The following is a 21,444-nucleotide window of genomic DNA, read 5'->3' on the forward strand; positions in this document are numbered from 1 at the left end:
AAAAACGACAATAGGTACCTGATTATCCCTTATAGTAACTGGTTACCCTCTAGTTACCATAAGCGTACTTGATTACCCTTAGTTGGTTTTTTCATATATATATATATATATATATATATATATATATACTAGTAAAAAGTTACGCGTATTTGCGCACGTATACTAATTTTATGTTAGGTATTTTTTACTTTATTTAAAAAATATAATTAACAATTAAAGAAAAAATATTATTACTTATTAGGTGAAATTATTATTATGTATATCTAATTAATGTAATTTATAATTTTGACAATTAAAAGTAAATACTGGATGTAATATATTATAGTATTTAAGAAAACTTGATAATTTAAGTGTAATATGTTCTTAAGATAATCCAAAAATAAACTAAAAATTCAAGTTCAAATACTAAAGAAAACACAACTTAAATGTATGTGAAATAAAAAAGAAAATTAAAAATCAATCTCTAAATTATTGACAATTGAAGATAACATCTATCTAAAAGTTGTAGATAAAAAATCTCTTTTTCACAAATTATAATGTGAAATGTTTTAGTTAAAATACTTTATATATATATATATGGAACACTTCTAAATGGGTAATACCCATAGATGGGCACTAAAAAAAATTAATAAGGTAACAATCTAATAACCTTTTATGGCAAGTTTCTAATAATTATTTTTTTTGAAAAAAATTATATTTATTTTTTATAAAATTGGAAATAATAATTATAACCAATATATTGAAAAAATTATAAATTATTTTTAAAAATTATTTGAGATTACTACTTTATAATTTTATGAAATTGTGAGTTTATTAATAATTTATTATTGTAAAACTAAGAATCATTTACATGTATATTAATGTATTTTTTTTAATAGGAGAATAAGAGCTTGATTGTGGAATCCAATTGTCTTAATATTATTCATGCTCTTAAAAATAAAACGCTACAATACTTCTTAGTTCTTACTTAGGGTATCATTGTTAGAGAAATATTATTATCATCTAATTATTTTTTTGACATTACCATGCATCATTCTCCTAGAATAACTAATGAGGTGTTGTTCATTATTTATATTATTAGGATTGGAAGATCATGATAATCCTGTCTAGGGGTCAAGTATAATTTTTTGTGCTGAAATTCCTGTGTTGGCAATTGCCATTATTCAATAATGTTTATGACACTTTTTTTCTTCGTTCATTTTTTTTGTTAAAATTTTCTTCATTGATTTTGTTCTTATAGATTTTGGTAAGCTCAAGTATTTTTTAAAAAATAAAAACAGATAAATGATTGTTAATTATTATGAAATTAAAAAATTTAGGTTTAGAAAAAATCTTATACATTTTATATGTATTACAGCTTAAAGCTTAAAATTATTTTTTTTTGTTCTCAGTAATGTAATTTAGAATTCTAGTTTGAAGAAATTTCAATAAAAAGATAAATAATATCAGTTCAAATATTAATGGTTATATAATCAAAACTTACCTATATTAATTTAGAGAGTCCATGGTTTGATCATATATTTTTTTTTAAAAGAAAAAAGATTAAAAATACGTAACTAGCTATAGACAATTTAAAAAAAAAAACTATACTCATTGTCATATTGAACAATTAATTTTTTCATAAATGATAATATATTTGTCCGTTTAATTTAATTATTTGATATATAGCTCCCAAAAGAATAAATTAATTAAATAAATGATATTAATTTATATCTACGTGAATATTATGTGTGTTTATTAAATATATATAGTCTATTTATGTTATTTTTGCATATATATATATAAAAATTAAATCAGAAACAAATTACAACCCCAAAACTAATTTTTTGTGTGGTTAGTACCTATTGGCTATTGGGCAATATTAATGGCTATATTAATGCCTCGGCACGTACCTATTTATGATAGAGGGTTGTGACTTTCGAATAATTAGCATCAAATATCAGTTCAAATATTAATGAGATTTGTTTTATTTTTATTTTATTATATATAAATAATATTTTATTATTTTATTAAATATAAATAAAAAGTCACCCATGAATTTCTCATAAACCAAGAAATTCAGTTATATAGGCACACTTTATATAGAAAAGATATATATATATATTTTCAATTTTTTCATAAAAAAAAGTCTTATTTTTTCACAAAAAAGTATAAAAACCCATAAAAATTATAATTTTTTTTTAAAATTTTATTTACAATTTTACAATCCAAAACTTTTATTTACAAAAATATGCTTGTAAAGTTTTAAATTTACATACAAAAAAATACTTTTCTCAGCAAAAAATAAAAAAATAACTAAAAAATATGAGATATTAACCTCACAACAACTATAGTACAACTATAAAACAACATCATGACAACTATAATATAACTATAAATATACTATAAAACAACAAAAAAAAATGATTATTATTTTACTGAAGAGATATTTTTGTAAATAAAAAAGTTCAAAGTATAAAAATAAATATTTTTCCGTGCTGACGTATTTTTGTAATTTTTTCTTTGAATTTTTAGTCTATCATGTAAATTTTTCAAAATTTTATTGTGGACCGTTAAGAGTGATGCACCACACCTGTTTGTTTTGGCACCAAAAAGAATTTCTTAGTCTATTTATTTATAATCGACGTTATAATTATTTAAGACATTCTTAAAAGTTTTGAAAAATTTAGAATAATTTATAATATAGCAAGTACGGTTCAAAGCGTATATTTCACACATGTATAAAATAAAATAAGCACGAGTGCTACAGATCGTTAGAATTTTATTTTTAATGCATTAAATTATTCTGAATTTTTTTAAAAATTTTACAAAATATTTTAAATAATTATGATTTATATTGTCATTAAAAAAAATAAAATTAAAACTATTTTTATATTCAAAACACAAAAAAAGTACATCGGTACATGATAGAATTTCCTAATAAAATTTGTAACTCGAACTATGCCTTTTGAAAAGATTTGTATCCTATAGTTTTCTTATTGCAAGAATTGATTATGAACTATAAAAATCATATAAAATAATATCTCCTTTCAAACTTATAATTTTACTCATTTCTTTAATTAATTTGTTAATATATCATTAACTTGACGTTAATCTAAAATATATATAAATACTCTAATGATAAATTATAGGAATATATATGTAATTCTTAAATATAATATTTGTATATTTAATACTAATAAATAGACTCTCGTAGGCTCATACTACAATTATAGGTATAGCGACTCTTAACTACATAGACAAATTGTTATAAAAATATCAACATGAAACTGAAGAGAAATATTTGCAACAATTTTTATAAATTAAGAAGGGAAATTCGATATTACATGCTTAAAATTGAGATTTTAGGGTGTTTGGAGAATATTTAGAGTATTTATTTAAGAAATTTTTACATGAAAAATCCTTTTTACTCTCTTTATTACATTATTACCCTCACACGGCTATTACTACATTTATACTTACAAACTTATTTTTATTACACATTTACCACTTACTCATCATACCATGCATACACGTGTTCTATCCCCATGCATCATCAATCAAATCATACTCTCTTCCCTCTCTTTTTTCATTTTGTTTTGATTTCATTTTCTATTCTTCATTTCTGTTCTCTAAGTTCATTTTGAAATCAAGTAACCTCCATTAACCACTCACAATTTATCACGTTTTTCCCTCTTCTTTTTGGTTCATCCACGAATTTTCAACTTCCACTTAGCCCACGATTTAGCAACTGTTTTTCCCTCTCTGTTTCATTTTTTTTCAATCTTATTTATACCATGGCAATCACTCGGTCATCTTCATCCCCTTCTCCAGTTCTCAAAAAGAAATCAAAAATGGGCAAGAAATCTTTGGCCAACAAATCCAAGGGTAAACGCCCAATCATTGATGATTTTGATTCTGATTTTGAAGCTCCCATGCCGAAGCGTGTGAAACCCACTTCTTCGAAGAAATCGAAGCTGAACTTGGAGGAGTCCTCGCTTCCAGAAATTTCTGGGAAAAAATTTCAGAAACCTGTTACACATTCTGCAGATCGGACTGAGGTTGGTTTTTAGTTTTATTTTCGTTTCCCCCTTTTCTTCCATTTCTGCTTTACCCAGATTTTTGGCGTTTCATGTTCATTTTGCTTTGTGTGATTTTAGGGTTTCATTTGTGCATTTTGTTTCATGTTTTTAAATTTTTTAGTTATTTATTGTTGCTTTTTATCTTTCCATTTGATTCTGGTCTGGGTGTTGTTATTTAATTTTGTTTTGTTTTCTTTATTTTTAGTGTTTTTTTGTGCTTACAGGTTATGTGTTTTGTTTTCGTTTTTGGTGTTTTCAATCATTCTTCGTTAGTTTCTTTTCAGTTTTTAAATAGTTTGTTACTGGTATGTTTTGATGTGTTTTCGATTTTCATAAGTTTTTGTTGTTTGCTGTTATGTTTTAGATTTCAAAACGATTTTCAAATCTTTGCTCTATATTTTCCTATAGTTGTATATGTTTTTTAGTTTGTTTGTTGTTTTAATATAGTTTTGTTGTTCTTTTTATACTGCATTTTTCGATTTCTTTTAGGGTTAGTTTGTTTACTGTTTTTTTTATGTTTCCAAACGATTTAAGGTCTTTGCTGTTATTTTCTGTGTAGTTGTTTGCCATTGATAGTTTGTTTTTAGTTTGTTTGTAGTTGTATTACAGTTTTCATACTGTTTAACTCAGGATTTTTAATTTATATTGGCCCTTTTTTGTTATGTTGCAGGTTTGGGACTGTAAATTTAGTCCTTCTGATTTTTACAGATCTAAGTGTGTGTGCACCAGTGTGTATTCTGTGATAAATAATATTAAAAACACTTTATCTGTTAATTTGCTTTCTTTGTTTCGTCAAACTCAGTTTGGGCATTTTCTGGATATGCCTGAGTTTGTTTTTCACCCACAAGTCGTTCATAGTTTACTACTAAGGGAAGTTTTACAGCCTAATCCTAAGGAGTTTTGGGCTAAGGTTGCTGGCCGTTGCATACGGTTTAGTGCCGAAGAATTTTACCTTATTTCTGGTTTAGATTGTTTCGGTGATTGCAACAAGTTGTTGTTTTCACAGGAAACAAATCAATTGGTAGAAACATGTTTCCGTGGTGTAAAAACTATTGACAACAAAGCCATCGAGGATGCTTTTTTGGGTAGTCGGTGGGGTTTGGATGAGTCTATTGGTTTGAAAATGGCTGTCTTGTATTTCATTCAGTGTTTTCTTCTTAGCAATACTCCTGACAAAGAAGTGTCTAGGTTTGTTCTAGATATAGTTGATAGCGGTCGGTGGGATGAGTATTGTTGGGGTAGGGAATCATTTGAATTGACAATTGACTCATTCAAAGGTAGGATTGAGCATGGGATCATTATGAAAAATAGAAAGGCAGAGAAGGGAGGCCAATATGATGGCTGGTATAGGGCATTGGGATGTCCTTGGGTTTTTACTGTTTGGTTTTATGAATGCTGTCCTGCAATGGTGAACTCTTTCTGTAAGAGAGTTTCATCTTCTATTCCCGTGATTCCGAACCGGAGCAACACCATCGTCACCAAAAATCCAACCCTTCGAGACTTGAAGGGCAAGATTTTTGATTTACCTTTGGAGAAGGTACTTTACAGTTTCTTTACTGTTTTTTTCCTGTTTCTTTTCAGTTTAATATATGTAGTTGTTTTTTGGTTTTTCCAATTGTTTTAATTTTTTTTCATACTATGTTTAATTATGCTGTTCAGTTGAAGATAAAAAACATGCGTCCTACTGATGAAGAGAGGCAGCAGCTTCAACTTGACGGTCTATTTCTCGATGAATCTATTGATGAACGTGGTGTAGTGAAGCAATCCTTCGAGGGTGGCTCATCTTCAAAGAAGTCTGATTCAGCAGATATTGATTGGATGAAATCTAAGCTGGAGATGCTCAGTTCGAATCAATCATCATTGGCCGAGGACTTCATTTCGTTGAGGTGTTTTGTTGATTTTAATTTCAAATCCGTAATGACTGTAATTAAGGATATCCAAGAGAAGGTTAATGCCATTCATCGTCGTCCTTCTGACGAGGTATTTATTCTTACTTTATTGTTTAGGTTTTTTTATTTTTTTTTGTATAGTTTCTTTACTGTTTTATTTAAGTTTCATTTATGTTGGCTGATACAGGGAAAGTCATCGGATGAATTAGTAACTCAAGATTCTGATGATGATCCTGATGATGATGATGATGATGATGATGCCGAGGATGATGACAAGCAATTGCCTGATCCAGAAAATATTGATTCCGACTCCGACGATGGTGGTGAGTTGGTTAAAGTTGGTGGGGATGCTGATGATGCTGACAAGGTCGTTATCGCCGTCCCTTCGCCGATGTGAATCCTTCTGAGGATGTTGGAGGGAGTGATAAAAATGTTAAGGATGTTGAGAAGCCGAAGGGCGATGAGTCTCGATTGAAGGGGGACGATTTCTTTGATGGGTTGAGCCAGCTTGTAATGCCAGCTTGTAATAGATGATGATCAAGTCGTGTTGGCTGGCTTGGAGGCTGTTGCTAAAATCAATGTAAGTTTACTTTTAATTGTTTTCAAAAAAACTAGGTTTCTTTTTGGTTGCTCTTTAGTTTCTACTATGTTTTGCAACTGTTTAAATGCATTCTTTATTTTTTAGGTCCCCGCACCCAATCCAGATGTTGTTGGTGAAAAGTCAGATGCCATTCATACTGATGAAGAAACTGAGGATACTGTCTCTGATACACCTCTGTTGGATAAGAGGAAGCGTGCTCCGGCCTTGAAATCTCCATTTGTTGATTTCGGGTCCGTCGATGTTGGGAGCACTCCAATGGAGCTTATGTCCTCAGGTTCTCAGTCTGCTGGGGATGATAGGGATTTCAAAATGGTGACTTATGTGAAGGGCCTTTATGCTCTTAATGATGCTTTTGCTGATCCCGTATCTACCGAGATTGAGGCAAAATTTGACTCTTGGATTGGTGAAGGATTGCTTAAACATCCTGTGTGACCGTTTTTTATTAAATCGTTTTTGTATTTTTTTTTTCCAGTTTTATTCCTGTTTTAATGCTGTTTTTTTGCTGTTGTAGGCATTATAATTGTTATGAAGACGGCGCAAAGAAATTTACCCCGGGTTTTAGGCTAGGTGTTGATTATGTTGAGGATAAAACTTGGTTTTACCATTTGGCCACATGCGACATGTTTATGAACGACTCGGTAAAGTTTCCAATTTATATTGTACTTATGGTAGTTTGTTTTTAGTTTCTTTATAAATGTTTTTTAGTTTTGATACTACATTTCAGTTTTTTTACAGTTGTTAAACCTTTTCATTTGTGTTTCTGTGTTGTTTTTTTTTCTCAGCATATGAACACCATATTCTATTACCTTCGGAAAAAAGGTAAGTATTCTTCCGCTGTGACGTTGAATTTCGCAACCACTGATTGTCTTTTTGATGATTCCATCCAAGCATTGTACCACAAATTTAACAAGGCCAAGTCAATGAAGACTAAGATGTCACACATTCACGCTGCCCACCCAATTGCGCATTACATCCGAGGTATGCGCATTCCCTGTTCCAAGCCTTGGTATGAAGCCGATCACGTGCTTTTCATCATCAATTTAAGAAGGGAAAGTCATTGGGTTTTTGGGCGTCTTGACGTGCACGAAAGGACGTTATTTCTGTACAATTCTTTGAGAACCGCGAAGATGAATGCCGCAGCTAGGAATGCGATGAAGGCTTATTCCGTGTTGTTGCCTTTGTTTTTCGATTTACTTGGGTTCTGGAAGAATAGAGCACAAGTTCCTGCCTCAGTTTCTGACCCTACAGCTCCATTCAGAATCGTGGAGCTTAGTGGTCTTGCGTCTCGACGAAGAAGTGAGTGTTTCTTTTAAGTTTCTTTTATGTTGTTTTTTAGTTTCTAATCTGTTTATTTTTTCTCTATGTTTTTTAACAGTGATTGTGGAGCATATGTTGCTGCCTTTGCTGAATTCTTTATACACGGAAAGGATGTCCCTGCAGACTTTGACATCGAAGTTTATCGAACCCGACTTGCTGCACTTTTCTACTCGTACGGACAAAGGAAAATTGACGAAAGTATTGATAGCGAGGATGAGAAGCAATCCAAGTCTTCTAAGGCATCTAAATTGAAGAAATAGGAACTTTTATTTTGGTGGCTTTATTATGTTATTTGTTGAATCTATTTACTTGACAAGTTTTAGTGTTGTTGTTTCAATGTAGGTATTATATTTGATTTTATACTATGTAGCTGGTTTAAAACTTTTAGGATATTTGACATTCACTACTTATAATATCTTTATTGTATAGGTTTGTATTTCCCAAAGTTTTGTGTTTTTTTAATTGTTCAAGTTCATATATACGGTCGCACAACTATGGAGAAACTATTTACCAACTAAATACAAACTATGTTTTCATTTTTCCTAAATAGTGCTATGAATGTATATTTATTCTTCGTATTCCGTTAACTATTTTCCCTTATTCAAGTTATGTTTTATCAATTATTGACTGACTGCCTTTAAAACTGTAAACAATAAGTCATTCCGGTTCTTAATATTTTACAAAGGGTCGCAACTGTAACAAAACTATTTTGAAACTATTAAAAAACTGTTTCAAATTTCATAAAAATGAAATCCCATGTATTTAGAGCATCACGTATCAACTCGTTTGAATTTGCACACAAAATTAAACAATTCAAATATTTCATATGTATCTATTTTATTGCTTGATTGTTGCATGTCTTTCGATTGTGTCCGTGTTGTCCACATTTGCCGCACCTGTTATGTTTTTTTGTATCCCATTCAGATAAAAACCTTCGTTTCCTTGGTCTTCCGGCATCTTATTTTTTGGTTTGGTGGCGTAACAATGATATCTTTTATGTTTTGTGGCACATCCCAAGTTGTGTGATTGTGTACCTGGATATGTTGAGCCGCCGTATGTTTCAAGCCATGTTCGCGTGGTGTAATAACCCGAACGTAGTTGTAAACATTCAAGTTCATCTCTTTTATAACAAAGAAGCGCATGAGCACACGGTAACTCATCAAGTTGGAATCTGTTGCAACTGCATGTTTTCTCCTTGAGGTTGATGACCCATAATCTGGTTAGTTCAATGACTTCGAACATGGTCTCGTTTATTGGTTTTACCTGCGGATTAAGTGTGAAACTGTTAATATGTATGACAACGAAAAACAAACTATAAAGAAACTGAAATGCAACTAAAATATTTAACATGTCATTACATTTTCTGTCAATGATTCCACAAAGTTGTCGACTAATTTCTTTTCTGCTGTAGGTGTTAAAAATGTTGTTGTTTTCTGTGCTTTTTTCCTGTTTGTGTATGTCCATTGTTGAATCAATGCTCTCAATGACTCCATCGTTGTTGTGATTGGTAGCTCTCTAGCTGCCAAGTTTGCCGCATTTAGAGATTCAAAGCAATGTTTGAAGTCATAGTTGAATACCCGTTGTTTTTGCGGTGGTATCTTGACCATTTGTGGTATCCAACTTGTTGTAAATATGGTCTTACACGGATGTCCAAGCTGTCCAACTCGCTCATATGGTATTCAAATTTCCTCTCGTGTATGCTCTGGCATGCAGCCGAAGAATGGTTTATCCAGCTTGCTTGCATTCTTCTTGAAGGTTGCTTTTAGGTTGCTTAACGAGGTGGTATACACAATAGCAATGTGTGATTTCGGAAATACTTGACAAGTCGCCTTACTTATGCTCTCATGTCTATCCGAGATCAAGCAATCGTTCCTCTCTAATCCCATATGTTTCTCTCACTTTTGTGAAAAACCATTGCCATGAGTTGTTGTTTTCTCGAATCCACAATGAAAAAGCTAGTGGAAAAATGTGCCCATTTGCATCCCGTGTACAAGCAGAGAGCAGTGTACCTCCATATGTTGATTTAAGGAAAGTTCCGTCAACAACTATTATAGGTTTGCATTTCTTCCATCCTTTTATTGATGCATCCAGTGCGACAAACAAGTACTTGAAGCTGTTGTCATCCTCTGTTTCCATGTCCACTATTGTTCCGGGATTAGTTTTTTGCAACATGTGCAAAAAACCGGGCAGCAACCTGTATGATTCGTTGGCTTTTCCTCGTAATTCTTCTTGCGCGTGCTCTTTGCTTCTCCATGCTTTCATGTAGTTCATTCTGACCCCATACTTTGTGTTTCATTTCTCCTCTGATGTCTTGTGGCGTTTGAGTTGTTTTTATGTTGGTGAACCGTGGCTTGATGTAGTTTCCAATCAATTTCGTTGTAGCTTGTCTCTTGTCGGCAAATCTGATGTTTAGATCACAAGTGTGTATCACCTTTCTGTCGTACTTTCGAATGATGAATGACTTTGTTGGCCCGTTTCTGGATGCTGTTAGTGCCCACTTGCATTTTGGATCCAAACAACAAATCTTGTATGTTTTTGCACATGATTTTTTAACTCTGAATTGGAAGTTGTTCCTAATTGCATAGAAACCAAGCACGCTCTGCAGTGTTTCTTTGTCTTTGTATATTTGTGCTTCTTCTATTTCTGGATGATGCGGATCTGTGATTAGTAGTTCGTCATAACCGTGATTTCGGTTCCTTTTTTCGTTGTTTTCCGGTTGCTCAACCATTTCCTCTGCCACAAGTTTTGCATAGTCCATGAAGTCAAAACTTTCTTCCCCAAATTCCGGTACTCTTGCTTCAATTATATGTTGTTGATTTGTTGAGTCTTCGTTGTTGCTGCATTGTATTCGATTGGTTGGAAGGCGCTTCTATGTGTAATTAATGAATTGTCATTTCCAAAGAATGTTGCATCGATGGTTGTTGTTGGGTTGTTGATGACATTCACACACATTGGGTATGTTGTGAAGTCGGGGTCTTTCAGTTTGAGTTGTATGTAGAAATGCAGGCTTTGATCATCCTTTATCCTCAATGGTTGGTATCCTTCCTTCACTTGATATTTCAGTTGCAAAACAGTGTTTTCTTGGTTGCATTCCAGGGCATCTTTGAGTTTCTGTTGCAAATCTTCATAGTTACAATTGGCAGAAATGTAGTGTCCACTGGCTTCATAATTTTCATAATTCATTCGATCATCGAATTTTCCATTGTAGAAGACTAGGAATGGAATGTCTTTCCTTTCCTGTGTTTTTGCAATTGTTATTAGTCCGAGGCAACGAATTTTAAAACTGGTTTTATTATGTTATGAAATAGAGTACAAACTTACTACTATCTCTGTTCCTTTGTTCAAGCATTGTGTTTCCTGTCCAGATTCCTGATTTTGCCATTTTTTTGTTAGTTAATAAACTACAAAGAAACGAGAATAAAACTATTAAGAAACTTCATTTAAATTTTGGGAAACTAACCATTTCTCAAACTGTTCTGTACTCTATCTTTTCCACAATAAATTCCTGCAAAAAACGTAATGAAACTATTATTAAATGATTATGCAACTGTAAACCAACTGAAAAACAACGATTTTATCCCCAAAATTACATAGTTATAACGCATTGTCATTTTTCATCATGTTTATTCGAATCAGATCGATTTACAACTATTATAAAACTAATTTGCTACCATTAACATATATCTTACCTTGTACATATGCTAGCTCTTGGTACTTGTCATATAACACTTCTTCATGATTTCGAAACCATTTTCAAACGATTATGCAACTGTAAGCCAACGCAAAAAAAAATGAAACGAAGTTTTTAGTATCCCTTGTTTCCTTAATCATAATCAGTTCTTGTTTATTGGTTTTTACCATATGTATTGCCTGTTGCACACCATTGAATCAACCAGAATGCAACTAAAAATACTGTGTATCATTGTTGAAAAAAAAATTCAGTTCATACCTTTTTTTTGGATTTGAGGGGGAGCTCCAGATCTGTTCAATACAGATTTACATTGCTTCAATCTGAATTTTCGACGATCGTTTGAGTGATTTTGCACTATAAAAACCGAAATCAAATGTTGAAATTCAGTTTCTCCACGGTTGTCCTGCTCTTTTTTTTAAAAAAATTTCTGTTTAGATCGTTGGATTTGTTCGTTTCCTATTGAAATTCGACGGGATTTACAGTTGTTTTACGTTCGATCTGGTTTCATTCTGGTTGCGTGGCCGACTGCATCGATGGAGCTTCATTCATCCTCTCCGTTTGTGACGTGCGGCTGAAGGTAAGGGCAAGTGGTATTTTTGTAATATTTTCATTTTGGGCTGTACAAATGTTGATTGGGCCGGCCCACAGTATTGTTGTAATATTTTACCATTTTTAGAATATTCCTGTTTTTTTCCCTTTATTTAAATGTGGTATATTAAAAGAATAGTCTAAATTTTTAAGTATATTTTAACAAATTTGCTATTAAGAATTTTTGTAATGAAAAAAATTAAAGCAAAACTTTACAACAATCATACTTGGAAGGAAAAAAAAATATATTTATTTTAATTAATAATAATTGAAAAAATTAGTCCTTGTTTAGATTAGTCTTCATGATTTTTTCTTTAAGTTTAGTGGTTAATGATTGTAAATTGTTGCGTAGTAATTAAAGTGACGTTTTGTATTCTATGGTTAATTAGGATTTTTTTTCCCTAAATTTTGACATATACTAAATCATGCTCTCAGAATTTTTTTAGCCGTTAAAAATTTTTCCTGAACATTGAGATTGTTAGATTTAAGAATTTTTGTCTAATTTCATTTAATTTTACTGTTTCAGTGATGATTTATGTACTAAACCATGCTCCCTAAACTTTGATATTTACCAAATCATGCTTCTCGAACTTTGATATGTACTAAATCATGCCCCTTGAACTTTCATCCATGTTAGAATTTTTTTACTAAAATTGAACAAAAGTCCTTAAATTCAACAATCTCAATAGTTCAAAAAGTATTTTTAACGACCTTAAAAGCATAATTTAGTACATGTCAAAGTTCGGGAGAAAAAAATCATACTTAGCCTTATTCTATTAACAGGGTGAATTATAATTTTTTTAGAATTTTCATTTCTAAATTGTTTTCTCATAAGAGTGATGTTGGTGATCATGTGTCTATTTTATTAGATGATTGCATTTCTTAATATATATTTTTTTATTTCCTTTTCAAAGAAAAAGTAATACATTTGTCTTTTGCTTTTAGAAAGTCTAAACATCATTTTTGACCTAAAACTATAACACACATACCAATCATACCACACCTTTCATGTATATATATCCTCTTCAATCTCACGCCCCTAATTAACCTTCCAATTTCACAATTAAAATTCAAAGGTTAAGGAAATCAATGGATTGGATCCACTCATTCTTCAACATTGCTTTACCTCCCATAATTATATTTCTACACTTTTTGATTCTACCAATATATATTCCATTCAAATTTCCACAATCTATAAAAACATCCATAACCCCTCAAGAAAACGTGGCTAGAAAAGTAGTTCTAATTATTGGAGCAACTCAAGGCATTGGAGATATATGTACATACTAATTATCTATATATGTGAGTTTAGTTTTAACAATTATATATTGTTTATTTTGTTGAAGCTACTTGCTTATGAGTATGGTGGAAGAGGAGCTTTTTTGGCCCTAATTGACATTAAAGACAATTTTGAAGTTAGAAGAAGAGCTCTTAAATTAGGATCCCCAGATGTTATATCTATTGTTGCAGATGTTACTAGGGTGGAAGACTGTAAGAAGTTTATAGATGAAGCAGTTCATCACTTTGGCCAATGTAATTGATCATAATAATTAGTTTGTGTGTATTTCTTAATCTATATATAAAATCTCACTTACAATTAATTTAATTATCTGAATTTTAATGCGATGATGGATCATCTGGTGAACAATGCTGGGATAGTAATACTGAGCAAATTTGAGGATATTGACCACATTTCTAATCACAAATCGATTATGGTAAACTGCATTAAAATCACTACAAATATGGTGTAACATTATTAATTACTGACCTATATATACTATTATATTTCGTTGGTAGGATGTTAATTTCTGGGGTACAGTTAATAGCATTCACTTTGGAATTCCACACTTGAAAATAACCAAAGGGAAGATAGTAGTGATCTCTTCAATCAGTGGATGGTGCCCTGATCCACTAATATCCATCTATAGTGTAAGGAAAATTAAATTCATAATTTGTTAAGAAAAAAAGGGAGCTTCCTTTTATTTACACTACTTAGTAAATACAAGTGTTGCAATGTTAACCAATAAAGATTTAGTTTAGTTAGTTTGTTTAGTTGTTATAATTTTTTTGATTTGTTATAACAATTAGATTAACTAACATGATTGTCTCTTTCTGTAACTTGTTTCTCTTTTTTCTGTTATTGCTCTGTTTTTACTCTCTTGGTTTTACCTTCTGGTTTCTACCTTCTCTTGAAGCTTGTTCTGCTTCTATATGCAAAAACTAAAACATTGGATCATTAAAAACATTATTTATATTCAACTTAAAATTATAATATATATCATAGGCTAATTAGGATTTTTGTCTCCTGAAATTTGACATGTACCAAATCATGCCCCCTGAACTTTTAAGGTCGTTAAAAATATCCCTTGAACTATTGAGATTGTTAAATTTAAGACTTTTGTCTAATTTGATTCAATTTTACTATTTCAGTGATTGTTTATGTACTAAACCATGCTCCCCAGACTTTGATATCTATCAAATCATGTGTCTCAAACTTTGATATGTACTAAATCACACTCCCTGAACTTTCATCCATGTTAGACTTTTTTACTAAAATTGGAAAAAAGTCCTTAAATTCAACAATCTTATTAGTTCAGTGGGCATTTTTAATGACCTTAAAAGTTCAGGGGGCATAATTTGATACATGTCAAAGTTCAGGGACAAAGATCCTAATTAACCTATATCATATATCACACTCTTTTCTATATTCTCTTTCTCTATGTGAAAACTATATCATATATATATCTTTCTCATTATGGATCTTTATATATATAAATATATAGGCAAGCAAGGCAGCTTTGATAAACTTTTGTGAGACTCTTAGAAATGAACTTGGTTCAACTATTGGCATAACAATTGTTACACCTGGTCTAATTGGGACTAAAATGACACGTGAACAGGTAGCTATGATATGAACATAATTAATTTGGGGTTATGTTTATATGCCTTCTAATTACGTAGGAGTGTTTTTGATTTTGTTTCTATATAAATAACTGTATATATTGAACTGTACAGGACATAAAATTGAGATTACTTATCCTAGAAGAGTCAGCTGAGGGATGTGCCAAGGCCAATGTGAGAAGTGTGTGCCGAGGAGAGTCCTACTTGATGGAGCCGAGGTGGCTCTGGTGGCTGTTTCCGGCAAGGATGATATTTCCTGACCTTATTGACTGCTGCAACTCTTTTCTTCTTAATTTAATTGATCAAAACTCATCCACTAAGAAGAATTGTTGAAAATATTTAATAAGATGATATTACTTTGTTAGCTAGTAGCTAGTGGAAGTATTTAAATTGTTATGTTAATTGTAATAGTTTAGTGTCCAAGTTAATTGTAACAAATGTAATAATTTACACTACTACAAAAACTACTATTCTCGTCGGTTGCTTTTTCTTAAAGACTATTGCTAATAAAATTAAGTGTTTAAAATCGTCAGCTATAGTGGACTATTCCCGATAGTTTTAAACACTTGCGTACTTTTCCTGATGGTTTAAAAGAGTTACAAGCCAAAAAAAGAAACAGGATTTTAAAGGGCATCCCGAAGATTTTAAACCGTCGGGGATTCCTCTATTAATATAAAACCCCAATATTTGCACGCTCAAATCTCATTTCAAATTTTGAAACTCACTCTCTCTACCTTGTTCCTACCCTCTCCCTCCCTCTCTCTCTCTCCCTCTCTCTCTCTATCTACCTCACTCCCTCCATCTCAGTCTCTCTTGATCTCACTCCTCTCTCTCAATCTCTCCACCTTCTCTCCCTCCTCTCCATCTCCATCTCAGTCTCTCTCAATGTCGGTCTGTATCTCTCAATCTCTCCACCTTCTCTCCTTCCATCTCGGTCTCTCTTGATCTCACTCTTCTCTCTCTCTCTCTCTCTCTCTCTCTCTCTCTCTCTCTCTCTCTCTCTCATCTTTGTGTCTCTTTTATTATTTTCAGGTTGTGGAGTGCTCAAACTCAAATCGTTGCAAAATTTTGATATTGGTGGAGAGATGAGCGTATGCCCAAACCTGTTGTTCATGCTTTCGAGGTTTGTTTTTTTAGTCTTTTACTCCTTACCCATTTGGAGTTTTGATGTAAATTTGCCAACTTCAATCTTGATAATGATCTTGTTATTGTCTTGATCCTTGTATTGGAATATGGTCTTGATCCTTGTATTGGGAAAGCTAAATGATAACACTGGGAAGGGAGTGGGTTGATTAGGCGATCAATTTTTTTGAATGTGATGGTGCAAAATCTTCGTCTATAGCATTTACTATTGTCGAAGGTTTTAAACTATCGATAAATTTTTCCCCAACTGTTTTAAATTGTCGCCTATTCTACCCAATTTTGCGACGATCGAATAGGTGAAAGTAATAGATACCAACAATAATACATTAGCTAACTGTTTTAAAAAAAAGGGAAAACCTAATTTTTAGTAATGTTAATTAGTTTCCTCGCAAATATTATTATCAATAACGCCTATGAGAGTTGCTTTTTTTTTTTGGAAAACAAAGAGTAGAGAGAATAATCTTTACTTTTGCTCAATAAGTAATTGATGAAAATAATGAAGATAAAATAGAGAAAATAATTTTGATTTGATACATTTGTCTCACATGCATATCTCTTCTCCTCTCCTCTCCTTGTATTGAACATCCAGAATTGTACTATCCATATTATAAACTCAATCCCAACCTGAATCCTGGATCCAACCTAGGCTTTGGATGGGGTTCAGAGTTCGGGATTCAAGATCAGGGTCGAATTCGTGGTTTGGGTCGGGTTTGGGGCCGGGGTCTGGGTCTGGGTCCAGAATTCAAGTTCAGTGCTGAGTTCAGGTTCAAGATGGGGTCTGGGGTTCGCGGCCAAAGCTAGGGTCCTAGGTCTAGGGTTGGGGCTGGGGTTCGGGTCCAAGTTCGGGTCTAGGGTCGGGGTCAGAACTGGGGTCGGGTCTAGGACAGGGTACAAGATCAAGGTTCGGGTTTGGGGTGTGGGTCTAGGTCTGGATCCAGGGTCGGGGTCGGAACTGGGGTTGGGTCTAGGGCAGGGTACAAGATTAGGGTCCGGGTTTGGGGTTCGGGGTCGGCTCTGGGTTCGGGATTTGGATTTAGGTCTGAGTCCAGTGTTCAGGGCTAAGGTTAGGTTTGGGACTGGGGTTTGGGTATGGTTATAAGTTATAGCAGCCGGAGTTTGGGACCGGGTTCAAGGTCTGGGTTTGGGGTCCGGAGTGAATCCCCAACCACAAACTCTTTCTAAATATTATAATACAAGCTAATACGAATAATTTATTATGTATGAAATAATACAATTCACATTATATTAAAATTTAAAGTTATAATAATTAATATATTACAAAATTTTATAAAAAATATAATATTCTTTATTATTCAATACAATATAATTTATATACTATCCAAAAGAGCCCATAACATTGATTGTAGTAGTTGTTGCAGTACATTGGTGTTCATCCGATCCAATCCGCACTTTTTTGGTCAAACAACATCCAATCCGCATTAAGTGCGGATTTCATATTTTGGATCCAATCCGATCCGCATAAGAGTTAAAATCCAATCCAATCCGATCCGCAATAGTGCGGATTGGATCGGTTATTTTAGATCGGTTATTTTTTTAATAATAAATTATTTAATATTTCATAGAAAAAAATTAAAAAAAAAAAACTATTGTTTCTTAAACTCCAATAATAATCTATTTCCATTTCTATTTATATACAAATCAAACCAATATACATATATATCAATATATATGTACTTATCTTTAGATTTATACTAAAATATATATGTATCTTTCGTATATGTATTTAAATTTATATATATGTGTCTATGTTAATAAGAATTATTTTTCTTGTGTTTTTTATTATGAAATAAATAAAATGCACCAACTCAATACATTACTAAAAAAGATTAAGAAATTAGAAGTTTGTGTCTTTTTTTAATTAATATATATTATATATTATAATTTTTTAAAAATATATATAATTAAGTGCGGATTGGATTGGATCGGTTACTTTTTGAGGTCAAACAACATCCAATCCGCACAAGTGCGGATTTTAGTTTTTTCAATCCAATCCAATCCGCACAAGTGCGGATATCCGCATTTTGCGGATTGGATTGGATTGGATCGTGCGGATTGGATTGGATCGGATAATTTGTGAACACCCCTAAGTACATAGAGATAAGGTATGAAATTCATCATTTATTATTTGGCAGGTGAGAGGATATAATTGAGTGGTGAATTCAATTATTCTTGTTGTTGTTTTGTTGAATTAATTTGAGAAGAAAACGAGTGCAGTAATCCATGAGTTCAGGAAACATCATCTTCATCGGAAACAACCACCACAACCACTTTGGCTCCATCAAATAAGTCTCTCCTCTACACACACTTCTCACTATGGCTTTACCACAATCCTCAGCTGACTCTTCTGGGATTACTGACCTCAATTTTAACCCCTAATTAATTAACTTAATTAGACCAATTAATAAACTAATTATTACAATTAAACTTATTTCAAAATCAAAATTGAGTATATGAGCATTGCTATTGGGCACCAATGGTGTCTAGCACCCTTAAGACATGTCGTCTTACGATTGGTTAGCGATACTTCCTAAAAACTATTATATTAAACTATATCGGACCCGATATTAAATTAAACCAATAGCGATATTGATACGTAAGAAAGTGCTTGACACAACTAGTGCATTCTACATTTCTCTTGAGTATATATACCTGTAGTTCACGTGTCATTTTGGTCCCAATTAGGCCAGGTGTGACAACTGTTATGCCAATAGTTGAGCCAACTTCAATTCTAAGCGTCTCACAAAAGCTTATTAGTGCTGCCTTGCTTGCCTACAACAAATTAATTAGATATATATTTTCATTTTTTTTTCACAATAATAACGAGTTATCATTATTATTATTATTATTATTATTATTTTAAAAAATAAAAACAAAGTGCTAAGTGACACCCTAAAATGGTGGCATTGTATGTCGTAATAATAGAACATACAAAAAAATAAAATATTTTGGGCCACTAAAAATCTCAAATTGGCTTCTAAAATTATATTAGAGACAACAAATCATTGCTAATGTAAAGCCTCTAAATATATATTAGATAGTTTAGTAGAAATAATGACTCTACTTAATTAACATTATATGTGACTAAAAGTAGAACAAATTAATAGACCAGAAATCTTGACTATTATTGTATGATATAATCTTTCTTATGGGAATGATAATTTTTACATTACCATATTTGGTATGAAATTTTTATGGAAAAATTATTACATTGAAAACAAAATTATCCACTATTGGGGTAATCTTAAACATTTTTTTTTAATAACATTTCACAATACTTTATCAAACCAAACAATATAATCAAATTAACAGTAATTTAACTACATATTTTCATGCATAACTCATAATTATAAATTTACATACAATCATATTCTTTGTTTTATTATTCCAATTAATGACATTATTTATAGTAATATTTTTTAAAATTAACAAATTGAGAGAATATAATAATGAGTTATTTTGTGTGTACTTACATTATAGACGGACACTAATGGAAGAGGGTACCTTCCACAGATTGAGGAAATCACTACTATCTTCCCTTTGCTTCTTTTCAAGTGTGGAATTCCATAGTGAATGCTGTTCACTGTACCCCAGAAATTGACATCCTACCAAAATTAAATAAATAACCCATATTTTAATTTTTATTAAATAAGAATAAATAAATGTAGTCATGATGAAATTATACCATAACTGATTGGTGATCAGAGATCCGCCCAATCTTTTCAAACTTGCTCAGTATTACTGTCCCAGCATTGTTCACCAGATGATCCACTATACAATATTAATTTCATAACACATTAAAATTCAAACAAATTTTGAGATGATATATATATATATCTTGCCCCCCAAAAATAAAATTGAACACTAATAATTAATTACATTGGCCAAAATGTTGAACTGTTTCATCTATGAACCTCTTACAATCTTCCACCTTGGTAACATCAGCAACAATAGATATAACATCTGGAGATCCTAATTTATGAGCTTTTCTTTTGACTTCTTCAAGATTGTCTTTAATGTCAACTAAGGCCAAACAAGCTCCTCTTCTACCATACTCATAAGCAATTTGCTTCACAAAATTCATAAATCAAAATAAGTTGTAATAATTAAAACAAAAAAGAAAAATTATCCATTATACTATTTTTTTTTAACTTGTCTTCCGTGGGTTCTCAAGTAGTTTTTGCTATACGGAGTTTGGTTGTGATTTAAGTTGCAATAGGGATTTCTGTGTAGAATTCCGTAAACATACAAAAAAAAATATTTAAGTGTAAAAATGAAAAAATCCTTAAAATAAAAGTAATATATATAATTAGTAGATGTAGATCATAATAATTTATTTTTATATATATATGCATATACCTCTCCAATGCCTTGAGCTGCTCCAGTAATGAGAACTACTCTTCTAGCCATGTTTTCTTGATTGGTTATGGATCTTTTTATAGATTGTAGAAACTTGAATGGAATGTATATTGGTAGGATGATAAAATGTAGAAATATGATTATGGGAGGAACTGCAATGTTCAACAAGGTGTGAATCCAATCCCCCATTTTTGTTAATTTGATAAGTGAAAGTTGAAGAGTATATATTTTTATAAACTATTTTTATTATGAAGTTTGGAAGGTTTTGAATGATTTTGAGTTTTGGTAGTAGGTAGCTAGGTAGGTGGTAGAAGTAGATAGAGTAAATGCCATATAGAGTATTATTGGTTCAACAATTTCCATAGGGATGTACTCCACATGAGCCACTTGAAGTGTAATACTATTTTTATGCTTTTATCTTACAATAAGTTTATCAATTTAATATATATATATATTTATATATTGTAGAAGGTCGGTTTGGTTTTGGTTGTGTGGCTCGCGATTTCAACAGTAATTTGGTAGAAGCTTACACGATGGAAAAGATGGGGCGGGTGCAATCTGAAATAGCTGAAATTGTTGGCATCAAATGTAATATCCAGTTTATATACATATATTGGTATTTGGTATATTAAGTGTGATACAATTATATTATTATTATTATTATTGTTGTTGTTGTGCGTGTGTGACTAGAAAAAAAATGATATATATATATTAAATAGTGAGATAAATAAATAGTGAAGCATTAGATTAGTTAGTTAGTTTAAAATTTAAAATTTAAATTTAAATCAGCATAATTTTATCTGATTAGTTAGATTTTTATTTTTAAATTTAAACCTATTATACGATATGTTATATACGTATATACTCTAGAACCCT

At 31.6% G+C, this 21,444-nt stretch overlaps 4 protein-coding genes across 5 annotated transcripts; 3 read left to right on the forward strand and 1 right to left on the reverse strand.

Annotated features, from left to right (window-relative positions):
* The first annotated feature begins 3,259 nt into the window (after positions 1 to 3,259).
* Positions 3,260 to 6,983, forward strand: LOC115718077 (uncharacterized). Its single transcript, XM_061105788.1, has 6 exons — positions 3,260 to 4,040; positions 4,732 to 5,598; positions 5,721 to 6,041; positions 6,138 to 6,317; positions 6,471 to 6,530; positions 6,636 to 6,983. Exons 1-6 carry the CDS (start codon positions 3,777 to 3,779, stop codon positions 6,981 to 6,983), a joined length of 2,040 nt encoding a protein of 679 aa, XP_060961771.1. The 5' UTR covers positions 3,260 to 3,776.
* Positions 6,984 to 7,016: 33 nt separating this feature from the next.
* LOC133031982 (uncharacterized) lies at positions 7,017 to 8,128 on the forward strand. The gene is made up of 3 exons (XM_061105789.1): positions 7,017 to 7,189; positions 7,334 to 7,847; positions 7,938 to 8,128. Exons 1-3 carry the CDS (start codon positions 7,040 to 7,042, stop codon positions 8,126 to 8,128), a joined length of 855 nt encoding a protein of 284 aa, XP_060961772.1. The 5' UTR covers positions 7,017 to 7,039.
* A 4,775-nt stretch (positions 8,129 to 12,903) lies between these two features.
* LOC133031983 (11-beta-hydroxysteroid dehydrogenase-like 4A) lies at positions 12,904 to 15,062 on the forward strand. The gene is made up of 3 exons (XM_061105790.1): positions 12,904 to 13,862; positions 13,945 to 14,076; positions 14,931 to 15,062. The coding sequence occupies exons 1-3, from the start codon at positions 13,773 to 13,775 to the stop codon at positions 15,060 to 15,062; spliced, it is 354 nt and encodes a 117-aa protein (XP_060961773.1). The 5' UTR covers positions 12,904 to 13,772.
* A 3,296-nt stretch (positions 15,063 to 18,358) lies between these two features.
* Positions 18,359 to 20,956, reverse strand: LOC133032645 (11-beta-hydroxysteroid dehydrogenase-like 3). 2 transcript variants are annotated; one of them, XM_061106726.1, is made up of 6 exons: positions 20,569 to 20,956; positions 20,089 to 20,278; positions 19,895 to 19,980; positions 19,683 to 19,814; positions 18,862 to 18,981; positions 18,359 to 18,565 (listed from the first exon to the last, which is right to left on the reverse strand). In XM_061106726.1, exons 1-6 carry the CDS (start codon positions 20,755 to 20,757, stop codon positions 18,563 to 18,565), a joined length of 720 nt encoding a protein of 239 aa, XP_060962709.1. In that variant the 5' UTR covers positions 20,758 to 20,956; the 3' UTR covers positions 18,359 to 18,562. The 2 variants fall into 2 exon arrangements, with proteins under 2 accessions (XP_060962709.1, XP_060962708.1); XM_061106725.1 differs by having other exon boundaries at positions 18,359 to 18,584; positions 20,569 to 20,953.
* Positions 20,957 to 21,444: the final 488 nt, after the last annotated feature.

Source organism: Cannabis sativa, chromosome X, assembly GCF_029168945.1.
Source record: "Cannabis sativa cultivar Pink pepper isolate KNU-18-1 chromosome X, ASM2916894v1, whole genome shotgun sequence".
Lineage (NCBI taxonomy): Eukaryota > Viridiplantae > Streptophyta > Magnoliopsida > Rosales > Cannabaceae > Cannabis > Cannabis sativa.

Bases quoted from the DNA above. Each gene is read 5' to 3' on its own strand.
- LOC133032645 (XM_061106725.1), bottom strand. From the start codon at position 20,757: ATGGGGGATTGGATTCACACCTTGTTGAACATTGCAGTTCCTCCCATA. The intron at 19,815-19,894 runs GTATAATTTCAT...TAATTTTGGTAG, and splicing joins CTGATCACCAATCAGTTATG to GATGTCAATTTCTGGGGTAC. The intron at 18,982-19,682 runs GTAAGTACACAC...AATTTGTTGTAG, and splicing joins CATTAGTGTCCGTCTATAAT to GCAAGCAAGGCAGCACTAAT.
- LOC115718077 (XM_061105788.1), top strand. From the start codon at position 3,777: ATGGCAATCACTCGGTCATCTTCATCCCCTTCTCCAGTTCTCAAAAAG. The intron at 6,318-6,470 runs GTCGTTATCGCC...TTGTAATGCCAG, and splicing joins ATGCTGATGATGCTGACAAG to CTTGTAATAGATGATGATCA. The intron at 6,531-6,635 runs GTAAGTTTACTT...TTTATTTTTTAG, and splicing joins AGGCTGTTGCTAAAATCAAT to GTCCCCGCACCCAATCCAGA.
- LOC133031983 (XM_061105790.1), top strand. From the start codon at position 13,773: ATGATGGATCATCTGGTGAACAATGCTGGGATAGTAATACTGAGCAAA. The intron at 13,863-13,944 runs GTAAACTGCATT...TTTCGTTGGTAG, and splicing joins CTAATCACAAATCGATTATG to GATGTTAATTTCTGGGGTAC. The intron at 14,077-14,930 runs GTAAGGAAAATT...ATAAATATATAG, and splicing joins CACTAATATCCATCTATAGT to GCAAGCAAGGCAGCTTTGAT.
- LOC133031982 (XM_061105789.1), top strand. From the start codon at position 7,040: ATGCTGTTTTTTTGCTGTTGTAGGCATTATAATTGTTATGAAGACGGC. The intron at 7,190-7,333 runs GTAAAGTTTCCA...TTTTTTTCTCAG, and splicing joins ACATGTTTATGAACGACTCG to CATATGAACACCATATTCTA. The intron at 7,848-7,937 runs GTGAGTGTTTCT...GTGATTGTGGAG, and splicing joins TCTTGCGTCTCGACGAAGAA to CATATGTTGCTGCCTTTGCT.